At 41.4% G+C, this 12,717-nt stretch overlaps 1 protein-coding gene and 1 long non-coding RNA gene across 26 annotated transcripts in view; one reads left to right on the forward strand and one right to left on the reverse strand.

Moving 5' to 3' along the window:
* Window positions 1–865: 865 nt before the first annotated feature.
* Window positions 866–12,272, reverse strand: LOC144289676 (histone-lysine N-methyltransferase SETMAR). The gene is made up of 2 exons (XM_077858011.1): window positions 11,031–12,272; window positions 866–2,376 (listed from the first exon to the last, which is right to left on the reverse strand). Exons 1-2 carry the CDS (start codon window positions 11,268–11,270, stop codon window positions 1,588–1,590), a joined length of 1,029 nt encoding a protein of 342 aa, XP_077714137.1. The 5' UTR covers window positions 11,271–12,272; the 3' UTR covers window positions 866–1,587.
* Window positions 10,983–12,717, forward strand: part of LOC144289678 (uncharacterized) — a 623,433-nt gene continuing 621,698 nt past the window's right edge. For 12 of the 25 annotated variants that reach the window (XR_013357539.1, XR_013357538.1, XR_013357548.1 and 9 more), the window contains exon 1: window positions 10,985–11,412. This is a non-coding gene — a long non-coding RNA (uncharacterized LOC144289678). Of the gene's footprint in view, window positions 12,148–12,717 lie in introns of all 25 variants that reach the window. The other 13 variants (XR_013357556.1, XR_013357555.1, XR_013357554.1 and 10 more) reach the window with 6 other exon arrangements.

Consider the following 12,717-nt stretch of genomic DNA (forward strand, 5'->3'; position numbering starts at 1 on the left):
GAGTGATACAAGCTGCTTTGCCACAAGCAGGACTCCTTCAGAGAAAGCAAAGTTCTAGAGGAAGGTTTGCAGGGAGAAATGATTAGATTGGAGGAAAAATTTGTTCTGTGTTTGACATCACACATTTGTAGTGTAGGACATTTTATGAGCACTCTCTATTCTTTATTTGCACAGAACCATTTCTGAAAATAATATAATTCAAACATGCAAACCCTAATATACTTCTTATTTAATAGCTTATTGAGATAAAATTCCTATGCCATACATTTCACTCATTTAAAGTATATAACAACTGTCTTACTTATGATATCATATAAAAGTGATGTTATGTATAATGTGGATCCCTTTAACTTATAAAGTGTTAGGGCCTCCTGGTGGTAGGGTTTAAATGCAGTAGAGCAGAAATTAATGAACTTATTAAATACTATAGGACCCAAATAGTTATTTTAGCTTTCAAAATATCTGATAAATCTCCATATTGTTTTTCTAATATCCTTGCTTTAAGGAAGGAAGTTAAAGATGTTTGCCTCTCTAGAAGTTTAAATGGAACTATAAAACTTCCATCCCCTCTTGTGGTGTTGATAGGGTTATTTTTTTTGTTATTAATACATGGAGAAGGGAAGTTGTTTATAAAGTTTTGAAGCACAATTTCACAATATTTGGAATATAGCCAGTATAGAGTAAAAATTTTATAATGTGTCTCCTCTAAGACTTTTTTTGGTTAGGTATATGGAAGTTAGTGCCATGGTTATATTTTTCACTACTCATGGTAGTTATTAGGGTTTTAGCAGGTGATAGTCAACCATGCCCTTTTCCTTGATTTATGTCTCTAAGCAAATGAGAAATAAGATGCATGAGTCAGACAGAAATGAAAATATCAGCTTTATTACTGATAAAATTGATGGGAAAGCAAGGCTTCAGTATGTAGCCACAAGGGTTTCCTTGGATCATTAGAATGAGGTTTGGTGCTAGTGCTAGAAAACTGAAACTAACCGTGGCTTAAATGAGGGAGAGACTCTCACCTAAAAGTCCAGAGGAGTGAGAGAGTTTCAGAGTATCTGGCAGAAAAGGCTCCTTTCCTATTTGTTCATTAGCTATGTATGGCCTCCTTTTCTAGGGTCATTCCGGGGTCTAGGGTGGATGTCCCCGCTCCAGCTAAATGCATGCATTCTAGCCAACAGGAAGAAAGAGTGGGATAAGGAAAAACGTCTCCATTTAAAGACACATCTTTTTTTTGCTTCTATCTCACTAGCTAGAACGTAGTCATTTAGCCACATCTAACTAGCAAAAGTACCGAACTAAAAATTAAGAATGCTACTATAGAAGGGAAGAAGGAGTGTTGTTAGACAATTTATAGTCTTTGCCATTTTCCTGAGTTAAACTTCTGCAGCCAGACACAGGCAGAGCCAGACCACCACTGGTCTCCCCTGTAGCGAAGCACAAGTGCTTAGCACAGAGCAGACTTCCCCCCAGGCTAAACTGCTTCTGAGAGAGGATCAAGGAAGGGGCTGAGCTGGACATGCCCAGTTCCTTCTGATTCTTGCCCACTGAGAGAGATCTAACGTGTTTCTCCTATGTTTTTTACTCTTAACTGATGTTTGGCTTTTCTAAGGGGCAGTACAGTGAACTGTCGTAAGGCAGGAAAGCCGCACATGATTTGGCACCACAATAACAACATTTTCTTATTTTCCCGTGATCTAGCCTTTCTTTGTCTTCACTGTCCATTAGATTAAGAAATCTTCCTGAATAATCATAAGAGAGTTCTTCTTCTGGCAAAATATCTTTGGCTGCAAAAAGTGCCAACTTTGGTACCATTGAGTCAATTCGGACAGGAATCATCAACAGGTTTGGCTCGCAAGAATGGTTAAGAAATCTTCCAATATTTCCTATGCAGGAAGGATCAACAAATGTTTCTATTACCTGCCCATTGTAAACATGTTCTCTAATGGCTATAATGTAATTTGGGTCCTGTATTGTTTGTAACTGAATTCTTCTCTGTACTTCAGAATATCCCAAAACCTCACCAGCATATTCACAGACAAACCGTCCTTTTGGTATAAATTCCAAGGTACGAAGTCCCCAGCCTTTCTTATCCGTCTTGAACACCTGGAGTTGGAACTGCAGACCCTGCTGGACTACTCTGTTCCTGCAGTGATCACTGCACTGGCATAGGACGTTGCATTCAAAAACTGGCTTTGCACACTTTCCTTCTGATCCTATATCTATAAGGCACGAATTATCATCATAGTTCTCCCCATGACGGAGACAGGAGCAAGTACCAGGGAGGCAGGGAGTTTTGAGGCAAATGCATCCGGGAAAGGTTATTTGTGTAGGATCAACGTCTGTTCCAGGTCCAGCTACATGGTCAGGAGTATACTGCAAAAAATAGAAATGCTCTAAGTTAGCATGGCAAGTCATGTATTTCATATATATCTTTTTCTTGTTTCTTTTAAAAGATTTTTATTTATTTATTTGACAGAGAGAGAGAGAGGAAGCACAAGCAGGAGGTGCGGCAGGCAGGAGAGGGAGAAGCAGACTCCCCACTGAACAGGGAACCTGACCCACCAGGGCTCAATCTTAGGACCCTGGGATAACGACCCAAGCCGAAGGCAGCTGCCTAACTTATTGAGTCACCCAGACACCCCACATTTCAAGCAGCTTTTGGATGAGACACTTCCCAATTCCAACATATAAAAAAAATAGATTAAAACAAAACTGACAACATATACTAAGATATTGTTTGAAACATATCTCTTCAATTTAAAAAATAAGATTAATTTTTGGATTTAAAATTCTGTGGTTTCATTTTAGGTATGGAGTAACTAAAAGAAAAACTATATGTTTTTCTCTTATCAAAAATTGAAGGGTTTAGAACTCATTTTTTTCCCCTCTTAGCTTTGGATATCAGAAAGATCAGTGCTGAATTTAGTTTTTAAAGCAGTTAAGTATTTTATTCTTGGCACTTGATCTTTTTACATTTATCTGACAATATAAATGCATATATGTATTTTATTATGAGTGAGTCACTGCAGATGCTTTTTGGGGAGAAGAAAGTCACGAATGATAAATAAATTAATGAAAAATGCTTTTGGAAGAGTCTTCCACTGATTTTTCTTAGGAATTCCCAATTTTATGATGGTCTAAATTCCTAAATACTCTTTGATGTTTAAAAAAAGACACTATTACTTTATAGTTTTATTTGAGTCTTCATAAAATTAAAAATAGGCATTGGCCAAGAAATTGCATCCAAAAATCATATTTGTTATATAGATACTAATAAATGTAGATGTATTATATATATATACAGAAATGTTTTTACTAAATGATAAAGAGATAATATAGAAAAGTTTCTCACATTACAGAAAAAGAAAGTCTCAAGTCCAAAATCTCTATGTAAGACCTGATCTCTAGTTATTTCCTTACTAGCATAATGAAGTGTATTTCCAAACCTTGAAGATGAAAGTATCTCTTATGAGCCCAGCATATTTCTTTACGTATAGAATAATTCTTGCTTATATGGAATGTAACTCATTTATTTATAACTGCTATTAGTGTTCTTGGAACCAATTTCAGTGTGGTGGTGGTAGTGGTGGGGAGTTTCCCCACACCTCTAACAAGCAATGCTTCAGACACCAGGTGGGTATCCTACAACTCAACTCCTTTCTGACACTATCCAATAGCATCACATTCCACAGTTCAAGGGGTCAGTCCTAAGACTGCTCCCCACCCCTCAGACACCAGTTGTAAGCTCAGGTTGTCAACTGTGCTTCTGACTGAAGGGTTACATATCAAAGGTTCCCATGACCTCCTCCTTGGACTTCAGACACCAGTCATAAGTCCAGGTTATTATTTGAACTTGTGGCTGACAAGCTGTAAATCAGAGGTTCTTAAAATCCCCTCCTTGCATTTGATTAATTTGCTAGAATAGCTCACAGAACTCACAGAGAAAAATCCTATGTACTAGATACCAGTTTATTATAAAAGGAACTCAGGAACAGCCAGATGGGAGAGATGCTTAGAGCAAGGTATGGGGAAAGGGAGAAAAACTTTCATGGGTTCTCCAGGCAAGCCACCCTCCCAGCACCTTCAGGTGTTCACCAACCCAGAAGCTCTCCAAACTCTGTTTTCTTGGGTTTTTATGGAGGCTTCATAACATAACCATGATTGATCAAATCATTGGCTATTACTGGCAAATGATTCAACCTCTAGCCCCTCTCCCAGTTGGAGGTCAGGGGTGAGGGTACTGAAAGTTGCAACACTCTAATCATATGGTTGGCTCCACAGCCAACCAGCTGGTTGGCAGCCAGCTGTCATCTTCAGGTGTTTTTCCAAAACTCGCCTCATTAATATAACAAAAGATACCTTTTTGAGGCTCTCATTACTTGGGAAATAACAAGGGTTTTAGGAGCTCTGTGCCAGAAATGGGGGCAAAGAGCAAATACATATTTCTTTTTAAAAATCACAATATCACACCTGCTTTGTTCCAACAAGGATTTTTTTTAAAAAAGATTTTATTTATTTAGTCAAGAGTGACACAGAGAGAGGCAGAGACATAGGCGGAGGGAGAAGCAGGCTGCCTGCAGGGAACCTGATGCAGCACTGGATCCTAGGGCCCCTGGGATCAAGACCTGAACCTAAGGCAGATGTTCAACCACGGAGCCACCCAGGTACCCCTCCAAAAAGGATTTAATGAGACATACAAGGAATTAAGATAAATGAACAATACATAAATATAAGGTGAAGGGAAAAAGAAGAGCTAGTTGAGTGAGCTTTGATACACACAGTATGTAGCAGAAATAAACTGGACGTTTGGTTTTGCCTAAGCACAGCCTCTTCAAAGAGGGAAATACAAATAGATGTATGGCAGTAGCAGTAGTACTGCAAGGGACCAGCCGCACAGGCCTTAATTCATGGATAGATTTTAGAGTATCTAGAGGGATATCTGGGCCGTGTATGTCAGTCAATCATGCATTAATATTGCGTCTCTGGGCCAAGCTTTGGAGAAAGTATTAAACAACATGTAGTTACACTACCTGTGGAGGCCTCCGTGGAGCTATCCAGTTAGGCTCAAAACCCTGTATTTAAAAAAAAAAAACGTTAAGCTGGGGTAAGGATTGACATCCTCTTGTGAAAGATGAGGAGGATGATGAGTGGGAGTACCTGCGGGGGAAGGCCAACACGCTGCTTAAAAAGTGATTTGGGGGTGGGAGAGCGGAAATAGCTTCTCTTGTTTGTGTCATTTCTTACAGCTTTAGCTTGGTGGAGATGTCCTAAAGGGATAAAGAATGGCTTAGAAAAAGATGCCCTATCAGTCAAATTCAATGACTGCTGTCTTATACAGAATCTACTTCCAGCTTTTAAAAGAGTCAAGGTTGAAATGTAAATGGTTACTGAGACATTTTAAAATGTACTTGTAAAATGAAGATTTTATCATCTCTTTGTTAAACTTTTCATGAAGAATTCTTTTAAACTGATTTCTTCTTAAAGGCGCACATATTTTTGATGTACTGTATAAATCACTATACTGTAAAGTGATTTTTTTTTTTTTTTGGACACAAGATAACTCCTTTTGTAATCAAGCCTGACTTACTGTAGTCTTCTAACCAGAAGAACATATTATTCTTTGTTGAACTTATTTGGATATGGATAGGTTTGAAAAAATATTGTTATTTGCTTATTCTTATTAATATATTTTAAAAAGACCCTGGAGAATCTAGTGATACAGTTTTTTTTTAAAATTCCAGAATTTAAACTTGATGCACAATCTAAGGTCTTTTAGAAACACAGATTATAAAGGGCATCTAATTCCAAATGAGCTGTAGACACCTTCCAAAGGATAAGAGAGACCTTTGGATAAACTTCCTGTTTAAAGAGAATATTTGTTTTCCCTTGATGGATGTAATCCTTAACCCTGATACCGATACTTAATCACAAATCATTTTTTCTCCATAGATCTTCATTTTCTCCTCCATAAACAGTAAAATACTATTCCAAAAAGATATTTCAAAAAAAAAAAAAATCCAAACCAAAACAAAACAAAAAACCAAAAAGATATTTCACCTGATTTAGAAAAATGGCTATACTAGAGAATAATCTTTTGAAAACTGTGTTCTACATTAACATACGATTATGTAATTATTCATCTTTTCAGGTATCTAACTATGTATAGGAAAACTGCTTTTAGAAATAATCTGATGTCATTGACCTGATACTCTATTCAAATGTTTATGTGCCAGGGCGCCTAGGTGGCTCAGTGGTAGAGCATCCCTTTGGTTCGGGTCCTGATCCCGGGGTCCTGGGATAGAGTCCTGCATGGGGCTCCCGACAGAGAGCCTGCTTCTCTCTCTGCCTATGTCTGCCTATGTCTCTGCCTCTTTCATGAATAAATAAATAAAATCTTAAAAAAAATAATATGCCATGCAAATTGTTAACTTTTGAGAATCTGAAAGCTAATGTTAAGTATGTTACAAACTGGGAGTCAGCTGACATGAGCTTAAATGCTCCCAATTTGTAACTCTTTCCATAGTCTGTCCTCTACTTCCTGGAGCAAAGCCCAGGGCCAAATTGGTCCAAAAAAGGTTATTACCCTGAGGGTTTTTTGCTTAACCTAAACCCAGGAGAGATCAAAGCTTGGGGAATGAGACCATAAGAGGACATATTTTTACCTATCCAACATTCCTTTTCTTCTGATAAAAGCACTTTGACTCCTCCCAGGGGAACCGTTCCCACTCCTGTCTCATTGGTTTGGATGAGGATCCAGTTTGGGCTGGTACTGCGACTTGGCTAATCAGGTCATTTCTTGCTCCTTTCAACAGTGTGTGGTTCATGGGTCGGCACAGTACTTAAGACATATCAATGAAAAAAAATTCTGAGACTTCTGCTCAAACTATCAGGAAGAGACATTCTCATTCCACATGTCCACCTGGCATTCTCCAGTTCTACCTCACACATAAGACCTACTGAGTAGTGTAGCCAACCAGAGGAAAGGGGAACAGGGGTGCGAAGGGTAGAGGTGGTAAAAGAAGTATCTGATGACACCACTAGAGTTCTTAGATCCAGATATTCCTATAGTTAGCACTCTTGGACTTTGCTGTTATGAGGCAATTCCTTCCCTTTTTTGCTTGACTTAGTTTGTGTTGGTCTATTTCTTACAAATGACTTGATTGATATGCCCACAGTGAAGGCTGACAGTGATTCCAGGAAATAGCTGGAAAACTGAGTCAAAGATATTCATGGCTAATGAGAATTCAGGTCTCCAGTTGGGAGATGAGGCTAAGGCAAAGTGTGCAGGAGGCCAGATAGGCCTGTGACAGGCCTGAACACCAGACAACCAATGGAGAACTTCTGAATGTAGAACATGGAATGTCCTAAAGGAAACACATACAGAACCAGGCTCTTATTAGCATTGTGACTTAGGGCAAGTTACCTTTTAAATTTTGGGTTTGCATCTATAAAACAGGAGTAATACCTGTATCTGCCCTTGTTCCCCAGGTATTATTAAATTTAAAAACTAACACTGTCCTCAATGCCAGGCACCTTATACTTTTAAAATAGTAGCTTCCTTAAATGCTTCTAGATACTATTTCTAGATTTTATATTTAAAACATCATATATTTCTGGCACATTTTTTAACTGCTCTAATTATTTCCTTTCTATCTCACAGGTGGCTGTGAAGGAAAAAAATGAGACATTCCACATAAAAAGCTTACTCTAGTGACTGGCCCATTAAGTGTTCAATATGAATTATGTAGGCTTTCTGGTAGGGTGGTGAAAACAAAGATTATGACGTTAAACTTTGCAGGTTCAAACATAGTTAAACCAAAATTTTGTCTAGGAGATAATTTTTTATATTTTTATTTTCCATTACTTATCCATCTTAAGGAGGGGGAAACTTAGAATTGACCCAGCACAGACTTCTTTCATTCATCCACAAATACTGCCTCCTTTATTGCTTGTTAGATGCATGTGCTGGGATTTAGAAATAGTCAGAAAAATACAAAGAAGACACTGAGAGTGGGATTTTTATCTTTTTTTTTTTTTTTTTTGTATAATAAAAATTTCTTCTTGGTATGTATCAAAATGCAAACACTGATCATGCAAGAGTTGGGAATAAATGCAAAATGACCAGTGACACACAATATAAGAGAAACCAGATCTTAGAAGAACTGGTCAGAGATTTTAAGTTTTTTGACAGAAAACTTAAATCTTTTTTTTTTTTTTTTTTTAAATAAACCATGGTCACTTGAGAAGCCAAAATGGAAACCAGGAGACAGCATGTTGAAAAGGAAAATGAGCTCTGTGGCTATTCTCATACACAGTTTTTTTCTCTTTTGTGAACTAGACCTGCGCTTATTAATAGCATGAATTTTGGGATCTAAATTTTAGGTATAGACTGTATGGCTCTCTGGTTGATTACATGTGTAAGTCTTATCTAACAAATACATGTCTCAAGCAAATGGTCATGTGGTTTGGTTGGGACATGGTAATGAGGGTTGGGTTACTTTTCATAGTACTGGATACTGAGCAGCTGGCTTAGGAAATATCTTTTGATAGCTTGATTGCAGCTCTTGATAATTTCTTATTGAAAGTCTGACTTTTCTAAGTCACATTCTATATTGAAGCCCCAGAAACTTAAGTACGACACCACATAATATTTTGGGCTTAAAACCTAGGCCTTGATTCTGAATCTAAAGGAAGTGCTGTGAAAATCTTCATTCCTTTTTTGGTTGTTCTAAAACACCCGCTACATGAATCTTTGTACTTGGCCTCTACCCCATGGGTTTGTTTTTGCTCCAAGCAGCTATTAAGAGCCTGTGAGCCAGATAATTCTTGTCAAGGCCAAGTTGAAATCTTAAGAAATATGTTTGAAACTGGTTTCAGAAACCTGAAAAAAGGCTTAGATTCAACTCTCCGTTCAAGAAAATCAATTAGTTTATTTTCTACGTGGCTTTCAACACAGATGGCATTATGATAGGCTTGTTTCAGTGTGAACATGTGAATGTTCTTTTTGCCTTTTCACACAGTACTCAAAAGCAAACTAGACACAGAGTTATTTTTACCTTGAGTTTTGCAGGCCTTAATTCTTATGTGTGTACATGCCTGTGAAGGCAGAGCTTGGAGTAAGCAAGCAGTTTTGACCTTTCATAAGACAAGTTTTGTGCTCCATGAATATAGGAAAGCAAACTAGTTAAAGACACTTTTAGGTTTTTCATAAATGTTTCAAGTATGTTTTATCTTCTTGGTAAGACTATATAAACTCCTTGAGGAAGGACCTTAACTTCTTTCTGTAACTCTAACTCTACCCAGGGCTATGCATATAGCCACACAGCTAGAATACTGTGGGACTGAGGCTTGGTCTCCAGATTTTCATTTATGCCTATCAACTGTAGGTATAAGTATCAATCATACGGCTTCCTCTCTCCTTTCTTAACCCTCCCTCCCCCAGCCCCTGGCCATAGCAACCAAGTGCTTTCTATAGGATCCTGTAAGCTCAAAGGCACGGTTGTCACCATTTTATCTTCCAGGTCTAGCTTAATGCCTAGCACGTTATATACGCTCAATTACTTGCTGAATAAAGAAAACATTTACAGTGTTTCTGACCAGACATTCAGCAATGTTTGGTCTTGAATAAGCTTTTAGGGATTAGTGTTTAATAGGGTACTAGCCAATTGTATTATTAACCATAAAACTGCCCTAAAGTAGTTTGAGGAAAAATAACCTTTCCTGACATTAATATTCTGCTTTACTCTTTGAAAACTGCTACCGAGTCTACTTTTTATTTGATCTTCACAACAACCCTAGGAAGAAGGAGGGACATACAGGGCTTGGTATTGACCGTATATGTGACAAAGGTCATGCATTTTTAATTATTTTCATTTTGCAGATGAACAAACTCAGACTGCAAGAAATAGCCCGAGATGGCTCCACCCTGAACCTAGCTCTCCTACCTCCAAGCGCTTCTTCCACTCCAACATAATTGTTTTCTTGGTCATATTTCGAAGGCAAAGAGTAGGCCAAGGTCAGAGGGGTGGGAAAGGTAGAGCAGAAAGGGTGTTGATGTGGTAATAGTAGCGAACTTTATTGAGTTGTTTAGTAAACTAGGAAGTGTGTTTTACTTATAATTCTCAAAGCAATCCAGGAGGTACTATTATTTTCACCATAGGCTGGGGGTGAGGGGTGGGGTGGGGTATGATTCCAAGGCTTAGCTGAGGCGAGTTTACATTTGGCCAAGACCTCACAGCATGAGGGAGACTCAGCAAAGTCTCACTCTAGGGACTAAGTTTATAAGCCTAGTGAATGGAGATGCATTAAGAGGGCCCACGCCTTATCTTCCACACGAGACCACAGAGGAAAATGATTTGCCCCCGACTCCTAGATGAGTTCAGGGGCCAGAGCCAAGAAGAAGAAGAAGAAGAAGAAGAAAAAAAAAAAAAAAAAAAAAAGCCGGGTTCTCAGGGCTCTTTCCCAGGGTCCTCACAAAACACCGGGTTCTGCCCTTCAGGAAACTGCCAGTCTGTGGGGAGCAAAGAGGAATACTCTTGCTAAGGTCATTAGGGAGCGTTAATAGAACAAGACTCAAATCTGTACTTTGAAGAGAGCCATTCTTGCAGGTAACAGCTCTGCCAACAGAGTAAGAAAAAGAGGAAAAAAAAAAAAAAAAAAAGTCGAGGTGCGCCTGGATGGCTCAGGCTGCCTTTGGCCCAGGGTATGATCCGGTGAGGGATCGAGTCCCGCATGGGGCTTCTCCCTCTGCCTGTGTCTCTGTCTCTCTTTGTGTCTCTCGTGAATAAATAAATCAAATCATTAAAAAAAAAAAAAGTCGAGACTAGGGAGACAACCTGAGGTATCAGAGGCGCCCACAGAACTACGGCCAGGCCGGGGAGCAACGCGCTCGAGCCCCCAGCTCCGCCCCCCACGTGGACCGGCGCCAGTCCCACCCCGCTGGCTGCGCGCGCAGCACGCGCGGCGGGTAAGGCTCGCCCCCTAGAGAAGGGCGCCGGCGCCGGCGCCGGCCGCGCCCCGCCCCCTACCTGGAAGGGCTCTGGCTCCGTCCCCGGGGGCCACGCGCTCACAGGCACGTTCTCCAAGCCGCGCGCGACATCCAGGCGCTCGCTCGGGGCCTCAGGCTCCTCCTCAGACGCTGCCATCCCGCATGGCATGGCCACCGCTCCACAGCTTTCGTGGGCATCTCGCGCCATCTCGACGCGCCTGCCACCCTGGGGCACGCGGAGGATGCTGGGAGCCGCGGTCCCGCAGCCCCGTCGCCTCATGGGAGTCGTAGTTTTTCTCTCACCTTTCCCGAGTGGCCTGTGAGGGTGTCTCCTCCTCCCTCGACCCTCAGCCTCCCTTGCCTTTTGGTCTGGCTCGCTCTCTTGGGCCAGATGCACAACAAATAACACAAAGCTTTGGAAGGTACGGACGTAGCTTTTGAAATACAAAATGAAGTGCGTTGATTTTTCTTGTGAGCCTCCCAGGGAGGGCTTGGGAGGGCTTGGGAGGGGGGAGGTCGCTTTGTCAGGTGTCTGAGGCCCGCGGAGACTGCTGGGGTGAGGGTGGGGGAGCAGGTTTCTGAAGTGCTGGGACTTGCGTGGAAGTTGGGTGGCGCGCGCTAGGGTTTGAGCTCAGGCGGCAGAGTGGCGGTGTAGGGCGCCCTGAGGCAGGTGTGGGGGCGCCCACTCCCGGTGTTCTCGGTTTCCCAGAAAAAAAACCCAAAAAACGGCGCCAACAAGGGATTCTGATAACCTCGAAATTGGTGAATCCGGGGAACATTTTCAAAGCTCTCTGACCCGATGGTCCTGCCGCCTCTGCCTGAGACGCCGCGTCCTTGAGCTTCGGCGGCGCCTGCCCGGCCCGCGCTGCCCCCTGGCGACCGTCCTGCGCCCTCCTGACTGCGGGGTCGCTGGGCGGCCCTCAGCTTTCTGCCCCAGGCCCTGTCCTCGCCTCACCTGGGCTTCCTCAGCAATCACCTCTCCCGCCGCGGCTTCCAGTACTGTTCCTACGTATCCAGGCTTCTGCTTCCTGCTCAGACGTTCGGGACATCCAGGAACCTGGCTCAGGTCGTGGAGATGCAACCGGTGACTGGACGTTTCTGCTTTCTGTCTTACAGACGCCGCGAGCTCGCAATGACCCGAGTTGACTAATTCTTCTGCAAGTCTTCCTTTTCTCCTTTAAAACAAACTGGGGGAGTAATTTGTCCATGATCGCCAGTTACTAGAGTAACAAACCAAAGCACTTCCCTATATTTCTTCCTCGCCCGAGACCTCCATAGCTATGAGTTTCCTGGCCAAACATTGATTCTACTTTGGTGGTGTTTCACGTTTTCATTTCTTTTTACTTAGTCTGAGGCTCTGGTTTCTTTCTTGGATTCTTTTTTTTTTTTCTTTCTTTTTTTAAAAAATTTATTTATTCATGAGAGACACACAGAGAGAGGCAGAGACACAGGCAGAGATAGAAGCAGGCTCCATGCAGGGACTCGATCCCAGGTCTCCAGGGTCACGCCCTGAGCCAAAGGCAGACGCCCAACTGCTGAGCCACGCAGGCGTCCCTCTTTCTTGGATTCTTGAAGTTATTTTTTTCAAGTCTGACATTCTCCCAAATCACCTTTGTGCTGCTTCTGTAGTCTTTGAGGATGCACATCCCATTGTTACATTTTGTTTAAAATCCCGTGTTTACATTGTGCAGTGTTATGTTTTCCAATTTGGGGAATGTGGCCATGAA

This window comes from Canis aureus, chromosome 19, assembly GCF_053574225.1.
Source record: "Canis aureus isolate CA01 chromosome 19, VMU_Caureus_v.1.0, whole genome shotgun sequence".
Taxonomy (NCBI): domain Eukaryota; kingdom Metazoa; phylum Chordata; class Mammalia; order Carnivora; family Canidae; genus Canis; species Canis aureus.

Bases quoted from the DNA above. Each gene is read 5' to 3' on its own strand.
- LOC144289676 (XM_077858011.1), bottom strand. From the start codon at position 11,270: ATGAGGCGACGGGGCTGCGGGACCGCGGCTCCCAGCATCCTCCGCGTG. The intron at 2,377-11,030 runs GTAGGGGGCGGG...TATTTTTTGCAG, and splicing joins CGGAGCCAGAGCCCTTCCAG to TATACTCCTGACCATGTAGC.